At 31.7% G+C, this 17060-nt stretch overlaps 4 protein-coding genes across 7 annotated transcripts; 3 read left to right on the top strand and 1 right to left on the bottom strand.

The window, feature by feature from the left end:
* Positions 1 to 460: 460 nt before the first annotated feature.
* Positions 461 to 1191, bottom strand: Bm9996 (Uncharacterized protein; the record flags this gene model as incomplete). The annotated part of the gene is made up of 2 exons (XM_001901940.2): positions 461 to 692; positions 1118 to 1191. The coding sequence occupies 2 exons, from the start codon at positions 1189 to 1191 to the stop codon at positions 461 to 463; spliced, it is 306 nt and encodes a 101-aa protein (XP_001901975.1).
* Positions 1192 to 1634: 443 nt separating this feature from the next.
* On the top strand, positions 1635 to 6310 carry Bm9997 (Uncharacterized protein; the record flags this gene model as incomplete). Of its 3 annotated transcripts, XM_043081744.1 has the most annotated exons (11): positions 1635 to 1694; positions 3304 to 3418; positions 3667 to 3912; positions 4144 to 4247; positions 4363 to 4524; positions 4680 to 4837; positions 4958 to 5112; positions 5179 to 5384; positions 5628 to 5798; positions 5898 to 5967; positions 6129 to 6310. In XM_043081744.1, the coding sequence occupies 11 exons, from the start codon at positions 1635 to 1637 to the stop codon at positions 6308 to 6310; spliced, it is 1629 nt and encodes a 542-aa protein (XP_042937678.1). The 3 variants fall into 3 exon arrangements, with proteins under 3 accessions (XP_042937678.1, XP_001901976.2, XP_042937679.1); XM_001901941.2 differs by lacking the exon at positions 1635 to 1694; XM_043081745.1 differs by lacking the exons at positions 1635 to 1694; positions 3304 to 3418 and having other exon boundaries at positions 3717 to 3912.
* Positions 6311 to 7258: 948 nt separating this feature from the next.
* On the top strand, positions 7259 to 9522 carry Bm9998 (Uncharacterized protein; the record flags this gene model as incomplete). 2 transcript variants are annotated; one of them, XM_043081742.1, is made up of 8 exons in its annotated part: positions 7259 to 7295; positions 7765 to 7824; positions 7925 to 8019; positions 8169 to 8258; positions 8394 to 8505; positions 8842 to 8912; positions 9070 to 9264; positions 9496 to 9522. In XM_043081742.1, the coding sequence occupies 8 exons, from the start codon at positions 7259 to 7261 to the stop codon at positions 9520 to 9522; spliced, it is 687 nt and encodes a 228-aa protein (XP_042937676.1). The 2 variants fall into 2 exon arrangements, with proteins under 2 accessions (XP_042937676.1, XP_042937677.1); XM_043081743.1 differs by lacking the exon at positions 7259 to 7295 and having other exon boundaries at positions 7776 to 7824.
* Positions 9523 to 10161: 639 nt separating this feature from the next.
* Bm6670 (Uncharacterized protein) lies at positions 10162 to 11946 on the top strand (the record flags this gene model as incomplete). Its single annotated transcript, XM_001901943.2, has 5 exons — positions 10162 to 10315; positions 10495 to 10660; positions 11036 to 11117; positions 11263 to 11363; positions 11808 to 11946. 5 exons carry the CDS (start codon positions 10162 to 10164, stop codon positions 11944 to 11946), a joined length of 642 nt encoding a protein of 213 aa, XP_001901978.1.
* Positions 11947 to 17060: the final 5114 nt, after the last annotated feature.

The following is a 17060-nucleotide window of genomic DNA, read 5'->3' as shown; positions in this document are numbered from 1 at the left end:
TATTATGCAGCGCATGCGCACAATAATTTTATTTTAAGGTGCATATAATGCATGAATAGAAATATCAACATATTTTTCCTCAGATTTTTTTTTTTTTTTTGAAAAATTCTCTGATTGAGGACTAAACTAGTAACAACTTTTATTCATTATCGTCAATAATATCTGCTAAAATAATGCCATAAATCTCTTATGATTAATTCTAATCATTAATAGTAGCAACTGCCAAGAGTAATGATATGTTATTTTATTCTACAATATTACAATGAATCAAAATATTTTTCTGATATAGTAGTGTTAACTCTTTTGATAAATATGAGTACAAGATTCCATGTATAGGATAACATCATGTTTTAAGAATTTCACTCTAATTCAGATAGAGAATATAAGAAGAAAATATCACTCAGACATTTTCCTAGGCTCCAATACTGACCGGTTGTGGAAAATATTAAGATTACTATTATCACAACTGTCGTCTCTTAAAGACTATCGATCTTGCACTGCGATGCCTTCGAAGCAGGCCAAAACCATAGCCGACTCCTATAGGCCTTCGTGGATAGACGTAAGGTGCGGGTGGTGGTGGTGGTGGCGGTGGTGGCGGTGGCGGTGGCGGTGGCGGTGGTGGCGGTGGTGGTGGTGGTGGTGGCGGTGGTGGTGGACAGCATAAACACTGACACACGAACGGCAAAAAAGGCCTAAAAATAACTTAATTCTGAATGTAATAGCATTAAGAGTTGAAAATTTTATAAGGTTCTAAAAGAGCTGCTAATTGTTAAAACGAAGGAGGAAAACTGAGATCCATTATCTATTCAGGCTTTTCTTTTAGTTAACAAAATAAACTAGGAAAGAAATAATGATGCTAAAATTTCGTAAATACATTTCTGTGAGGGACAAATAAAATGCACATAGGCTTTAAACTAAATTAGCCGAAATGTCATTGTAAGAAAATAGATTTTTCAATAATAATTCAAAAATTTTTCTTCCATCTCTCAGCTAAGAATATCATCAAGTCATTGTATAATATGATCCAAAAATGACTTCTTGAGGTTAAAGGTTTTATACAATCCGGAAAAGGTGGAATCAGGGCTATTTTCTAAAAATTCTGGAGGAATACACTTACACGCAGCAGAAGTAACTATCGGTTGGTAGTATCACAAATGAAAACAAAGCCAAGCAGAAATATGTCAAACGCATCACTTTGAAATTCGACGGCGTTCCCGTAACTTCCACCAATTTTAATACGGCAATTCGATATGTAGAGAGAATATAAAAATTAAATTCTACAGATGGAACACTTTTATAGCAGGCCAGTGAAGTTACAAAAAAAGAAAAAAAAAAACGAAGGTAATTGCAGAATTAAAAGTAAATGAGCAGATCAGTCAGACATTTGTCATCAATGACGACAAAAAAAATCACCATTTTTGTTTTTTCAACGATTTTCTCTACAAATTACATTACATTTTCTCTTATTTGCATTTACGTGAAAGACGCATTTACGCAAGAAAAAAAAAAACAGAATTTATTGATTTCTACTATAAAGTTCTTTTCATGTATGGGTAAAGTACATTGAAACGTGGAGTCTGCACCTTCCGGCAAATCCTCGGTACGAGTCGATCAATTCCTAATATCACGAAAAAATGAAGTTATCAAGGTTGAAGAATGTACTATTGAAAAACGATGAATCTAAAATTTTCAAGGTTACCTCTTTTATTTCAGCTATAATTGCAGTTCATTTTGAATAAACTAAGTTTGCTGCTTTAAAAATTACCTGGAATTCATGATAATAAAAAGGTCATTGACACACACAAATTATTTTTAATCTAAGAAGTGTCTATAAGAAACAATAAGTTATATGAACATATATCTAACACTAACTTTTATATCTTAAGTGCTTTTATCGGCTTTTCCCACTCCACTTTTCCATCTATTGATTTGTTTTTTTTTTTTTTTTTTTTTTTTTCATTTCTTTGGCCTAACCGTCTTTATCCTTACTCCATACAAGCATATCACATAACTTAACAATTTGCATAAATGTATTGAAAATAAATTTAAAAGACCAATTTTGTGTGGATCAATGTGGTATATGATATTATTTATGGCAAAAGTTATCATATCAGCCTGACACTATTGTTAATGAATGAACGTTGCTCCAAAACGCTTAGATTACGTGGTTCATATTGTGACGTACGCTTAAACTACATAAAATTTTTTGTAATCTATGTAAAAAAGTTTGTTTTGATTCACTTACTTCAACTTATGTAAATCAAGAGATGATTTAACTTTTATTATCTATATACTGTAACTGAGGAAGAGTTCCTTAATCTCATAGTTACTTTAACATTAAATGGTACAGTTACTTTTACTTTAATTTTAGACATAAAGCAGAAAGACCATATCCAGAAATACTTATTCCATCTATGGAAGTTCACCCATACAAAACATATCTTCAATTCATGTAGTTTAAAAAAAAAACACAGACAGTCTTGTTAACACTTTTAAGAAATTCACTGATATTCGATTTCGCCGAAATTATTACTGATTTGATGTAATATATCTTCTAATTTATATTTTCATGCTTCGAGAGATTTGCAAATTATTTTGCTTCACAGACGAACTTGAAATTTTCAAGGGAGGTTTCCGAGAGTCAGTCCCGAGGATTTCACTTCCGCGGAACTTTTGCAGCAACTTCTCACCCTCCCCCTTGCGCTTAAAAGTCGCTCTCCCATTCCGGTTTTTTTTTCGCTACTCAAGCTTAAACCAGGCGCGCGCATATTTCCAAATCGACGGGGCTGATGAGATTCATTTTTCCGCATTTCATTTCAGTTTGAGTCAGTTGCTTAACTTATGTGGTGATATGTTGTTATCATGATTTTAGTGCGTTATCACTGTTATCATTGCTATATGGGCTTGATAACAGTTTCATTATTTGTGTTTGAAATAAAATGCTAGTAGATTAATACAAGACAAGAATATAATGAGATTTGTATTATCGATAACACATTACTGTTTAGGATTAGCACTCCGTGGTGTCACTTAAATTTAATTAAGGATCGTGGCCAAATCGCCAGAAAAGATAGAAATGTGATAGCAACATTTCTAATTTCGTTTTAAAGTGAATAAACCCATTTTAGCTTGCTTAACAGGGCAAAATTTATCTTTGTGGTTTAACCACTTGACCATCGTGAAATAAGGAAAGAAGAAAATCTGAATTATGATGTGTATCATTTCATAAAAAATAAATTTCGTATACCTCTGCTCGTTTTAACCCGACTTGTTACGTTAACCGTAACTTGTTCTCTTTTTCAGATGTCAACTTCAGACTTGCGAGAACGTCTTCGTAAATTAGCGGAGCGTACTGCTAGAGAACTACAAGTCTCTCAAAACAAGAAAGAACAGGGAGATCAGAATCAAAGCGCACAAAGTACGTCTTTGCTCATTTTATTTAAATTTGTAACAGATCAGTCAGGGTTTCGAAGCATATATCGTAATGAGGAAATTGCTATGAAGATTGAAGATGGCTATTGTGAAAATTATTTCTTTATATTGCTGACAAGAAAAGGTCGATATAATATTACCAGGACTTTTTTTTTTTTTTTTTAAGAGTAACCTAAGTTTATTCTCCATTAAGGTATATAATGTGTTTATAAGAAAGAAGCGATGTATTTATAGGTGATGGCGATAAAGAAAACAGTGTACTTACAGCTCCGACAAATACACGCATGACTTGTACAGCTCCGACCAAGCTTTTAAAAAATATTAACATGGTCAAGACGCCATCTATTCCAGAACCTGCAATACAAGATTCATCATTGAAACCGAGTAGTAGTGCAGTACCTTGTACATTTACCGTTAATAATTCGAAAACTGGAACTTCTGTTGGCATTCCTATAGAACCCATTATTGCAACATCAAAATGTTTGTTTAATTTTTTTGCTTTTTTTCTTCATCTATTTAAGTCTTTTTAGTTTTTATGTAAAATTAAACATCTCTGCAGTACATATTGAAGTTTTCATGGCGAATTCAAAGTAAGGTTGATTTAAGTTATGTTAGGGATCAAAACCAAAAACCAGAAACTACTTTTTATAAAAAGAATGTGATGTCTTTGAATTTGATTGGATTAGCTTTTTGAGCAAAAAATATTTGTAGCCCCTGATCAAATCGAGAAAGTTAATGATTCTGTTGCGCGGTGTAGCAAATCAGCCAGCAGATCAGCTGAAGACAGGAAAAAACGAACTGCTAGTGCCCATGTTGTAAGGAATATATCTCTTAACTAAGAGCTTCTAAATATTTTTGACTAGATGGTGCCAAAAAATTCAAATGCTTCACAAAAAAACTCTGGAACAGTTAACAGAAGTCTTATTCAAGGAGCAATCAACAGGTCCGAATGGTGATGGTGTGGCAACATCAGCAGTCCACGCATTACGTCGTTCAGAATCTGCTTCCACTTCTCGTCCTAACCATTATGTTTACGTAAACAGTCATCCGTATGTTGTGATCGACTTATTGGGTAAAGGAGGCTCCAGTAAAGTTAGACTTTATTTGTAGTATTTTCAATTGCTTCAATTTTTCATACGTACATTTGATCTGAACTTATTCAAAAGAGTTATATTTGCTTTCTCAATAATTACGATTGCGCTCGATTCATTTGTTTGAAAAGAGATAGATTTTTTCATTTATTCAAGGTTTATCAAGTATTAGACGAAAGACAGAAGAAATTACGTGCAGTGAAGTGTGTTGATTTATCGGAAGCTGATTATTGCTGCCGCAGTGCCTACTTAAACGAAATCAAACTGCTGCTTAGTTTGAAGGATACAGGATGTGTTGTGGAGATGTTTGATTAGTATGTGATTTTAATAGTACTAGTAAAAATCAGCTAGAAAGTGTCAACTAATAAGTTAAAACAAATCTCAAGCATAGCTATGAAACTTTTGGTAGACGTCAATGAAGTTATTTTTTTTAGTGAACTTCATGGTGATTTCTTGTATGTAGTGATGGAAAAAGGTGATACCGATTTGGCAACTTTCCTGAAGACTCGGAGGAATCAAATTGATGATATATTTATCCGATTTTATTGGAGTGAAATGTTAAAATGTGTGCGTACTATTCATGAAAAAGGTGAGCAAGAATCCTGTTTTTTCTTTTTTATTGTCAAAGCTAGATGACTTTTTTTATAATTTCCAGGTATTGTCCATTCTGATTTGAAACCGGCAAATTTTCTTCTTGTCGGCGGAAATCTAAAATTAATCGATTTTGGAATTTCGTCTGCTATTCCAACAAATAAGACGTCAGTAATGAAAGACACACAGATGGGAACACTATCTTATATGCCGCCAGAAGCTATTGCAGGTTCAAATGCTTCAGTGCATGACGGAAAAGAGATTTACAAGGTAAATTTTAGGAACATTTTTGTTTTTATCGGTTTGGTGGTTAGAGAAAAATGAAAATTTCTACTCCTCTCATTAAGGAACTCGATATTTAGTATTATAAATTCGTAAAGATAGGGACGATAGTTGTAAAATGGAAAACAAATTGCTAGAATGCTCTTTAGAAATGAATTAGAAACATTCTTTGTTTACAGTGACATTACGAGATTTAGAAACTTATTTCAAATTCTTATGGAAATCTTTTAGGTTCGTAAAAAATGTGATGTATGGGCTTTGGGTTGCATATTGTATAACATGGTTTATGGACATACGCCATATCAAATGTGGACAAACCCAATCCAAAAGATGCATGCTATTTTGAATAAACCAATAGTTTTTGAGAAAATCGAAGATGCTGATTTAATGGATGTTTTAAAAGTAAATATTTTTATAATTATTGTGCAGGAGCTCATATTTTTATTCATCTTATTGTTCAGCATGCTTTCAGTTTTACTATTATGAAGTGCCTTTTTCTAGAGATGCTTAACAAGAGATCCCGACCAGCGGTCTAGCGTTGAGGAATTACAGAAACATCCATATTTGACGAGTAAGTTTCTTATTTAATCGATCTTTATGGAATTATAACTTCCAATTCTTGTTTTCTTTTGTAGAGGTCGAACAAAGCATGAAATGATTTTGACCTATCCATTACAAAAGGTGCCCTAGAAAATAATTCCAAGAGAATTATTTTAATACTGATTATTTAAGGAAAAGTTCGTAAATGTATGGATGAGTCAGTTTTACCGCAGGATGACAGTGATTTAATGAAAGTGGCTGAAGATTTACGGAATTCTACACCGCGAACTTCAGCACGAAAACTTCGTGATCTTATGCAACGACGAGATCCAACAACTACGAGAAAAGATCTAGTGATGAGCAAATTCACTTGAATATGAATAAATTATTGCCTATTTTCCTGTATATTTTAGCTCTGTGTTAAGAATTTAAACTAAGCGTAATATTTGTTAACTATATTTAAATAAGATACACTGAATGAAGTGAGGCGAACGAGATATGACTGCATTTTTAATACATATAAATACACGAGATTTATAGTCTACATAGTGTGAGGTGTCGAACTATACAGGGATTAATATTCATTTTCAAATTAATGGTAATGGGGTTCACTTTTTTTTAAACTTTCTCAATTAAGTTTAGTTTCTAGTGACTTTCTGTTCTGTCTTTACTCGACTGCGAGTAAAGACGGAACGATTTGAATATTAAATGATGCTGTTATTAATGAGAAATTATAATTTAATTGACTGTTCTTAGACACATATCAAAGCGGTTCTGTTGCTTCATTGAGGAATTTTTTAAATGTTTATTTAGAATGATTATTATTAGTGCAAATTGGTGTTACTGTACAAATTTTCTATTCTTTATATCTCTAACGATTTTATAATGCTACTCAGTTCTGTTAAAGGGTTTCGTAAGAGAACTGCCTTCCCATTCTTTGCCTAGAAATAGCTGAAAGATTTTTTCAAACTAGTTATTGATGTTCCAATCACTCCTGTAAACTTGTCATTTCATGTGGCCGTCATTTTTATTAATATATTTGAGCCTTTATAAATAGATCAGGTTTCAACACATGGACCATATATTTTGGAAAATGTTTGTCATTGATTTATTAATTACATATTTAAGGTAAAGAGAGCAATATTAATTGAAGGAATTTTAGCAGAGATAAGCCACATGTGTGTGTGTGTGAAAGACAGCATGTTGGTCAACCCGGTAGGATAAGATGTCGTTAAACTTGAAGATTAACCAACCAAAGAGGAGAGGATTGAAGCGGAATTCTTTGGATAGGTTGAAGCATTCAAGTTATTGTATACGGTGTTATGCGCATCACTGAGGGATTTTATTCTATAAATACTGGTAGTTGTAATAAATAAAATAATAAGTAAATAATAATATAATATAATAATAATAATACCAATAGTAATAAATAATTAGATTGTTAGAGCGAAGACGGTTTATGGAAGAAATTGAACTCTGTACCCTCCCACTCTCGTGAGTTGAAAATTTGGTATGGAACAACCTCCAACTCAATATTCAAAATCTGAAATAAATTATATCAGTAGTTAACTGCAGACTTTGGAAAATATCATTGTTTTCTTTCTTTTTGCATTTTAATGCGAGTTTTTCATTCACAGAATAAGGGACTCAGTGGGAAATGAAGTATGTACATCCTTCCCCATAAGTAGTACTTATTCATGGGGATCAAGGTTCAAAGTTCTGAAGGTAACTATACTTTTCGCAAGTATGTGTTAGAAGGAATGTAGAAATTGGCTTCTGGTATAGGGTTGACTTTAATAGCATTATTATTATATATTGCTTCTTGTAGGATTGAATCGAATGCCATCCAACGTCAGCACCTTGACCAAATGTGAACTGGATGAAGTTGGTAAAAAATTTGAATCTTCTTTATTTTATATTTTGCTTCTTGCAGTAACTTTCTTTTGAATTCCTAAAAAATTAGCTTCCATTAAATTCAACTTTTGCAGTGATCGAGATGGTATGTAGTTATATGCTGCAACAAAATCGACCGTATAGTGCTATTGATGTGTGGAATAATCTCCGACAAGAATATCCCAAAGCTGTGAGTTTTTCTCGCTTCCTGAATTTTTGTTCTTGAAAGTTGGGAGGTTTGTTAATTAACTAAAAGTTAATTTTGAAGGCTGCAGTTTTTCAAATGTTCGATCGTATTTATTTAACTGCTATATGATGCAAATAAAAAGAGAATTTCAGCAGGTAATCAAATGTTTGGATGTTGGGGTGGAACGGGGATTCCTATGCGAGAAACTTATTTCGAAACAAAAGATCTACTTCGCTGATCAAGTATGCTAACATTCACCCTGAAAATAACAATGTAATTCAAAATTTATTTCAATTTTCAATAGAAATTGCTGGAAATCCAGAAATCCTTATGGGAAGGAAGCCCAAAATTTTAATCTGACTGGAAATTATTTCCAGAGCAAAACTGAAAAATGCAATGAAGAAGAGCTCCAAGCTATGAACGAATCTATCGTCGAAAAGAAAAATCGCTTAAATGAACTTAGCAACGAAATAAAAGTCATAAAAAATGGTATTTGGAAAATTTCGACATCAGAAGTCGTGTTTGATAGCTGTGTTCTCGTATCACTGAGCTGTCTAGGAGTGAAATATATGACCTATCATGTGTATTTCAGATAGGTAATATTGCAGTATTTCAGATAGGTAATATTGCAGAAAGTTTTTTTTCTTCATCTCAGGATAACTTTTTATCTTTATTTTTTTTATTTGTTGACAAAAGTTAACTTGTTTGTAAGAACCAGAAATTATAAATGATGATATGAAGATTTTTGATTTTTTGTTTTAGATGAAATATAAGTCATTTCATTACAATCCGAACTTTGCTTTTCCGCGAATTCTATTTTTTTAGAGTTGAAAGAGTATGGAAACGTAATGAGAATAGAAGAGATGATTGCTTTACAAACGACTCTGAAAACACAGGTATCATTCATCTGGTGACATAATCTGAAAGTATATGTAATTTAAAACTAGAGTGATAGTTTTGACTGCTTATGATCGGCATGATGAGAGTGGCTACATTCTTACTTATTTAGAAAAATAATCCAAATCTACTAGATTCTATATTTGTATTTTAAAGATAAAGGAAATGGAGAAACGTATCAGTGGAATGGTAACTCATGCGAAGGACGAAGTTGTAAATGAAAAAAGAAAATCGGAGCTTGTCGCAAAGCAAGAATATTATACGGGGCAGTACAAGGAGCGAAAGCGAATTGCAGATCGAATTGTTGATGTAATATGTGAAAATGTCAACATTTCAAAAAAAAAATTAATGGTAAGACAGTTATTAATTTGGGAGCTTAGCTATTAGCAAAAAGGGGTTTAATGGTCATATTTATTCATTCTTGTCACACTGACACTATATCACGAGACAGGTCCACCTATGGAAGTAATGAATTAAGCTTGCTGAACTGTCTTGTCTGAATTCTGTATTTGGCATTAGATGAAGAAATACTCACGATATACAACAAGGAATTAAGGATAATTTTCATCATGGATTTTTCAGGAAGATATTGGCTTTGAACTTGACTGACTTCCTGCTCCAATTACTTCAGAAATGAAAGATTGACTCTCTTGCTTTTTAAGCTGTCAAATCCCATTATTTCTCAATCGATGAATAAATCATTATTCTCCACTGTGTTTTAGTCCTGTGCATATTATTATGGATTTAAATGTTATTTTGATCGCTCTGTTTTCTTAAATGACATCACAGTTGATCCGTGCAGAACATGTGGTAAAACATTTCTTTGGATTGTTAAAGAATATGTCAGTTCCGGTTTTTCCGCGCTGTACTTTTGCTGTTTTAAAATGAACGCTAATTTTTGCAATTTTCGTTTTGAAGTTTCGATATTTTGCCTGTATTTTCAGGACGAGTTTTTAAGAATCATTAAGTTTCGCAGTTTAAATGACATCTTTAAGGTGAATAAGTTTCAGTGTGCTATAAGATGTATTCTCACTTCTTGTAAGATAAATTGTTTTTACTCTATAATGATTTAGTCATTACTTTCAGTTTCCTAAATCACTATTGCATAAGGAATATATGAATTGCAGGTTTTCTCCATGAATTTGATAAATGATGAGATGAAGTACAAGAAGTATTCTGAAAGTCTCGAATTTACTGGTAGTTTTTCAGCGTTCACAAATGATTTTTATCATTTAAACTGATACGAAAATGGAAGTGGATGAAAATGATACATTAGAGAATCAAACACCGAAAAAAGATGATGGGACTGCTCCGTGGATAGCATCGTTACCAAAGAATAATGTGGGAGATGTGCGCGACATATCTAATCAGGCGTTCTGGACGTTATCCAGTTGTAAAACGGGTCTTTTTTAAACTTTTTTCTGAACAGTAATTAGATTTAGGAATTCAGCTACTAACTGGAAAAGATGCTGACCTTTTTCCTGGTTTCCAGGAAACTAGGGAAGAGAAAATAATTATTTTGAACAGACAACATGGACCGAGGTAATTATTTTCTTGTTTAATTCTTTTATCGTTTTTCAGATGGTTTTGGTATCCAGCAGCTATTAGATGAAGATTTGGAACAGTACTGGCAGTCGGATGGACCACAGCCGCATACGGTGACAATTGAGTTTAGCAGAAAAACAAATATTTCGTATTTGTTATTATATTTGGATTACAAAACCGATGAATCGTATACACCTAGCAAGTAAATTTCTTGATTCCTGAAATATCTGTCCTTGTTGAAATTATCAGAAATATATTTTTTTGAATGTTTTTTGAAAGGAGAAAAATAAATGAATGTTTGATAGATTAAAAGTTAATGCTTCGGTGTTACACTATATTTTTAAGCCTTTTATTCTCTGGTCTCACCCAATATTTAATTGTAGTGATTATAAAGATTAATAACTTGATTGGACTGTGAGTATTTGATTTCTCGAAGTTTGTTTTGGTCTACATGAGTGTTAAAAGTATTGTTCAACTCATTGTGAATATTGTTGACAATTATGATGATTTTAGGTTTAAGTATTTATTATTATTATAATATATATATATATATATATATATTTGTTTTTTTTTTCAGAGTAGTTGTACGTCTTGGTTCATCAGTTCTGGATGTAGATGAAGGTTTAACAGTTGTGTTTTCCGAACCAGTGGGTTGGCAGGTTATTTTTTTTTTTTTTTTTTTCATAACTCAGTTTTGAGATTTGAAGAATAATCTTTTCAAAAACTTTAGGATCATGCAAGCCTAAGGTTCGTTTTGTTTGAAAAAATAAGCAAGATAACTCGGTCGAAAATCATTTTTTTAAGGTTATCGATTTACGCGATGCTGATGGGGGCCCATCTCGTGCTTTTGTCTTACAGTTGCAAGTTGTACAAAACCATCAGAATGGCCGTGATACTCATATAAGGTATGATATCATTTTTAAAATTGCTGTTTAAATTAATTGCCAGAGTTTTTTTTAATGAAAATAAGTGGATGAAGTACGGCGTTTTTTTTTTTTTGATGCATAATTTATCTAATGTCCTTAAGTTTTTTTTACACTATGAAGTCAGCATTGTTTCCCTCAAATATACAAATTCTTCTCTGCCATTTATTATTCCTTTCATCGTTCTTAAAATTTGTAAAGTTGAGAGGAAAAGAAGACCAGTAAATGTAGTTAAATTTTTTGAAATTTAACATTTTTTCGCGTATTGATTGTAGAATTCTATTAGAATATTTTATTGATGTAATAATCTGTTTTAAGACAGATTGCAGTTTCTTGTTTTCATATATTGCTAATTAAATTTTCGAAAAATTTAATTGACAAATCGGAAATGATGAAATAATGTAATTGAATTATTTGTGTTTATAGGCAAATGCGAATAATTGGACCAACTCGAGCACGATTGGACACTGGTATAAAGACAATGATTAATGCTGGAACAAATATAAGCAATGTCCCACTAAAGTTTACTTCTCAGACAATCGCTCAGTTTGCTAATATCCGTTAATTGAGTAATTTTCAAAAATCAGATGTTCTCATTGTTTTTATTGTATAGCACAAATGTAACAATTTACTTGAAATAGTTTATATGCACATTTTTTCATATTACTGGAATTAAATAATACCAAGAAATAGTGTCGAGAACTGTGTTCTAAATATTACATACTACATGCTCGAATCGGTTTTAAAAAATTTTATCTTGATATAAAATTCTAAGTTTCAATACTTTAAACTTAAAGAAAAAATTTTTAAACTTCTTTCAAATGATGGCAATGGAAATTTCTATGTTGCTTGAACTGCTATTGGATATACTATTTTTGAAGAAACTAGTTTTATCAAATTCCACATTTTGTGTCTATGAACTACTCATTTTATTTTCATTTTACAGTATTTTTGATGGAATTATTAAGATTGTTAATTAAGGTCATATTACTCTCGTAAGAGGTACTACAAAAGCTTCCAGTTGCATCGAAGCTTGACATTATTCAGTCATTCTAGGGTTGATCCGGTCGATGTACTATCTAAACTAAAGTCTTCAATAAAAAATTGGAAATTGATCAGTATATTTTCACATCTCGCCACATGTAATTGTACACGTTATCAGTAAATGGATAGGTATAGACAAGAATATTACCGATATTAAGTTTTCGTTCAGCATGACAGCTCGATGGAAGAGAATGGCATGGGAGAAATTTGTTGTCACCTAGAGGATTATAATTTCCTATCAGTGTTCTGATGTTTTCCGCTAGTAATAGGAGTTATAACAGTAGCAGTAGTAGTAATAGAACCACAGACAATGTATATGAAACAATTGAGGAAGGGTAAGAGTGAATGCATGAAGGAGTTATTCATCAATACAAAGAGGCAGTTGACCTCTGAACCGTGGCCAAATAGCAGACATTGTGGCAGTAGTGTAAAGTCCAGTGGACAACAACAGTTTCAGACATATACATCATACCTCTTTCACTTTACTCAACTCGTCAACTGCGCTGGTACGAAATGAAATTGGATCGCAGGAAATCCCGAAATTTACTGTTGTAATTGTAACTTAAAGCCTATAATGAGTTCCGTTGTCAAGATGACTCATCACCCTTATTATAATCACTTATTATCGCTCACTATAAGTGTTATCATTATTGATAGTAACAAATGCTAGATCCCTTTCACAGAATCTCACCATCACTTCTAAGCAGCTACGTTCCATTTGTCCACAGATTCTATTTTTAAATTATCTACTACTTTCTGTATTTTCCTATTTCTCGAATTATTTTCTAGACAACCACAGTGTGAAATTTAAAAGACTACTGATAGCTTTACTTTTTTAAATTCTTTTTACAATCCAAAGGTACAACTACTTCTGTCCAGATAGACTCCTCTACTCTTTTCATAAATTTAATCGCCTTTTTCTCTTTCACTCATATTTCTTTTACTCAGGCGCCAACGATATTTGTTTGCACAACATTTTTCCCTTCATATCAGTGCAAAATAAGACATCAAGGAATTGCGACACGAAAGCTCGTCCAAAGACAAATTTGATTCTTTAGAAATAGTTATAGCGAATTATTCATTAAAGAACTATAAGCCAGTTATTCGTCCGATACATATATCTTAAGGTCATCTCTAGATATATTCAGATTTGTAGTAACGTTGACGTTGGTTAGAAAGATCGTAACTTCGATAAATGAATAGAGTAGCATGGAAAAAGAGAAAGCGATGTGATGGAATGGCGCAAACGGTAACATCGATGCTTTAGTATTGCTGATCATTGCACTCACAATTTTTATCTATGTAATGGCTTCATTCATTAAGCTAACAATAATTTTATAGCTATGGAATACGGAAAATTTTGATTTTAAAAAGAAATAAAAATTTTCTTTTATTGTTGCGATTGTAAATATCTTCAATTGTAATTTTATGATCAGTAATTATTGAGAACTAAATTTGAAATATGCAAATTGTATAAGTCGATTAATTTCTTCATTTCTTTTGGATTGATAAGTTGTCGTCAATCCTTCTATCTACGAAGTACCGATTATATGAGATGCGGAAAAAGATGATTCATTACGACAAGCCGAAGGTCACTGTGCACAACATATCAGTTATGTATTATACATGATGGATTCTAAGCTGCTCCCATGTATAATAGTGATGACAAGAAGAAGTGCAATACTCCTTCTTCCTGTCAACGACATTTTTTTAACAGTGATGTTCTAATAGTGATGAGATTGTCCAAATGACGCGAAAGAATATTAAGATAAGCGCAAGAGGAGAATGACCACTAGGAGAATATATGTGTATCTGCGCAAAAGTGATATTTCCGCCCTTTCTTTTTTTTTCGTCCATCAAAAAAACTTATTTTGGATGAATGCATAAAAAAGTTAAAGAAGCTCAGATTTCAGTTAATTATGAATTGAATCTTTGAGTGTCGATAAATAAGTGAAGATAAATCATTGGCCATCTTCCTAACTCCATTTTTTTTTTTTTTTTCATAATAAGCTGGATAAATAAATATTTATTAGATAAATAATAATTGGAAGACAAAAGTTGTGCCGATAAATTGGATACTAATGTACGAACAAATATTACTGAATGTTCGTCCTTCGGCTAAATTCGACAATACCAAGAATCCTGCAAACGACTTGCTTGTCATTTGTCTGTTAGGATAAGGCCTTTGGTGTTTGTAATTTTTTGAAACAACCCTATTATAACTTTCTTTTGCTCTGCAGTTAAATTCATTTCGGAAACTGATTTTGAGCTTGTGCAGTTCAACTGCAACTCAAGCTGATATCCGAAAGTCTCCGCTTGTTTGTTTAGTTATCCGTCCCTTCATTTCTGCAGTCGCAATATACTTTCTTTGCAAGCTTCAAATTATATTTTGAACTTCATTTCGCAAACTATCACCGCATTAACCCTATTTATAATTTCACTTTTTAATAAAGAATTCTATCCATTATTCACTAGCTGTTCATTCAATTCTTTTGTTTTGTTTGTTCTATTTTTTAAGAATTTTTTTTTTTTTTTTTGCTTTCAAACGCATCAAGAAAATGCTGAAAAAAAAATTTTCATCAAAGAAAGACATCAAATGTATAAGCTATTTTGAAAATAATATTGTGTCGTGCCGTTATTATCAGCAAACATTGATTTTTTTGATATATTTATCAGCTGAACTGTACAAAGCACTTTGATATGAACATATCGTTGCGTTCCTTATTATCATTCCTTCAGTGTTTTATTAGTTGTGAGTTAAAATTAAATTAATTTATTGTTGTGGTAATACAAATTAGCAAAATATTAGAATTAAAATTTACGCCTCTGAACAAAAAATGTTTAGATTTACGAATTTTTCAGATTATATCTTAAGAAAACAAATAATGTTCTTAACCAGCATTTGTCCATTTTTATTTCATCTTTTATCTTCCTTTTCTTTATAACAATTCCAGTTTATCAATCATATTTGTTTAATGATCAAAAATCATTCACATTCCTCTCCTTATTGAATTATTTCATTCTTCGCACACTTAGTTTAGCATTTTGAAATAATTGTTAATCTGATTGGGGGACACTTCATATCTGACCAGTTGACCTTGACTCATTGATTGAAGTAGAATTGTTGAACCATCATTCGTTGGCATTTTATCAATGTATTATATGTATTTAAATTTCAAATTGCATTCTGAAAATTTTAGTTGGGCGGGGAGAAATTTTATGATTGCTTACAATTTTCTGAAAAAAATCTCACCAGTTTACGGTCGATAAAATCGAAAAAATTATATTAAATTGAGCAGTATGACCTTTGAACATTCCCATGTTGACTTTTTGCAACCCTTTTGAAACTTCATATTTCGTGGGCGACTTTTTTGTTTACTCTTTAATTGTTAAAAGGCAGCAGTAAGCAACTCCAACAACTGTTTGCTCACTAGTTTTCTCTGCAATCCTCGTAGGTATACTGTGTTTGAGCATTAAATTATTGAATAACCATATGGTCTTCCAAATATCACTTACCATTTTTAAAAAAACTGATGAATTTTAAAATTTTAAAAGAGCTATACAAGAAATAGGTAAAGTAATTTCATGACAGTAATCTTTTTTAGGTTTTAAACCGTTCTGATTCATTTAAATTCACAAAAAAAGTTCTCTACCTTAGAGTGCTGTCTATCCTAATTAATCTAATTAATGGAATTCCTACTTAAACTGTTTAAAATTTATATCTCTTTTTCACTACTGTTCCTTCTCTAATGTTGCAAAAATGGTGTTAAAAAAAAGATGTATTCACATTTAACGATGATGGGACTGCTTAACTGAAAAGTGAAAGTTATTGAATATGTACTTAATTTAATGAAATTATTGAAATATATTCCTACTCACCTCTTCTTAACAGAAGAGCTCTATAAGTTTACAAAAATATTTTAATTTAGGCAAGAGTAACAGAATTAGCATTAGATAATCATAAAAAGCATTTCTCTTTTGCAAACAGTAGGAAGAAATTCATGATATCTCGGATAGCATGCGGTCACTTCCCATTTTTTAAATTTTTAGTTATTTTATTTTTCTGTAAACTAATTAGCAATAAAGTCCCGACTCGAATTCCATATTATCTTTCCATAACCTTCCACAAAACTTTATCATTTTGATATCCTCAAATGCTTTCTCATTCGTGTTAAAAGGTAACCTTCTTTATTTAACATTTAATTATTAAGTGGAAAAGAATAAATGTAAGCCAAATAAGCAAAAAGTAAAAAGAAGAATAAAGCCGAGTAAGTGAAAAGTAAAAAAAGAAAATAAACTGGAAAGAAATTCAATTACATATGCTAATGCATAATTTATTCTATCACCTTTGGTCAAATGTGTAGTAAAATGGATTTAACAAAAATAGTTCCATTATTGGGCACAGATATGCTCTTATTATAAGAGCATATCTGTGCCCAATCCTTCTTTCTCTGTTTACTTGCCTAGTTCGTTTACGCTTGACCACATCATTCCAAAAATTTTCTTTCCATCCTTCTTTCATCAACTTTAGAAGTTCTTGGCAAATTCAATTTCAATAATTTCATGTCATCCACATTTTTGCATTTTCTTATTAACAATTCTGATCTATTCTTTTCCTTTCCAACTTTTTTGACA

The sequence above is a fragment of the Brugia malayi genome (genome assembly GCF_000002995.4).
Source record: "Brugia malayi strain FR3 genome assembly, contig: Bm_v4_Chr4_scaffold_001, whole genome shotgun sequence".
Lineage (NCBI taxonomy): Eukaryota > Metazoa > Nematoda > Chromadorea > Rhabditida > Onchocercidae > Brugia > Brugia malayi.
The sequence above is the reverse complement of the archived record's forward strand: the minus strand, read 5'-3'. Positions and strand labels throughout refer to the sequence as shown.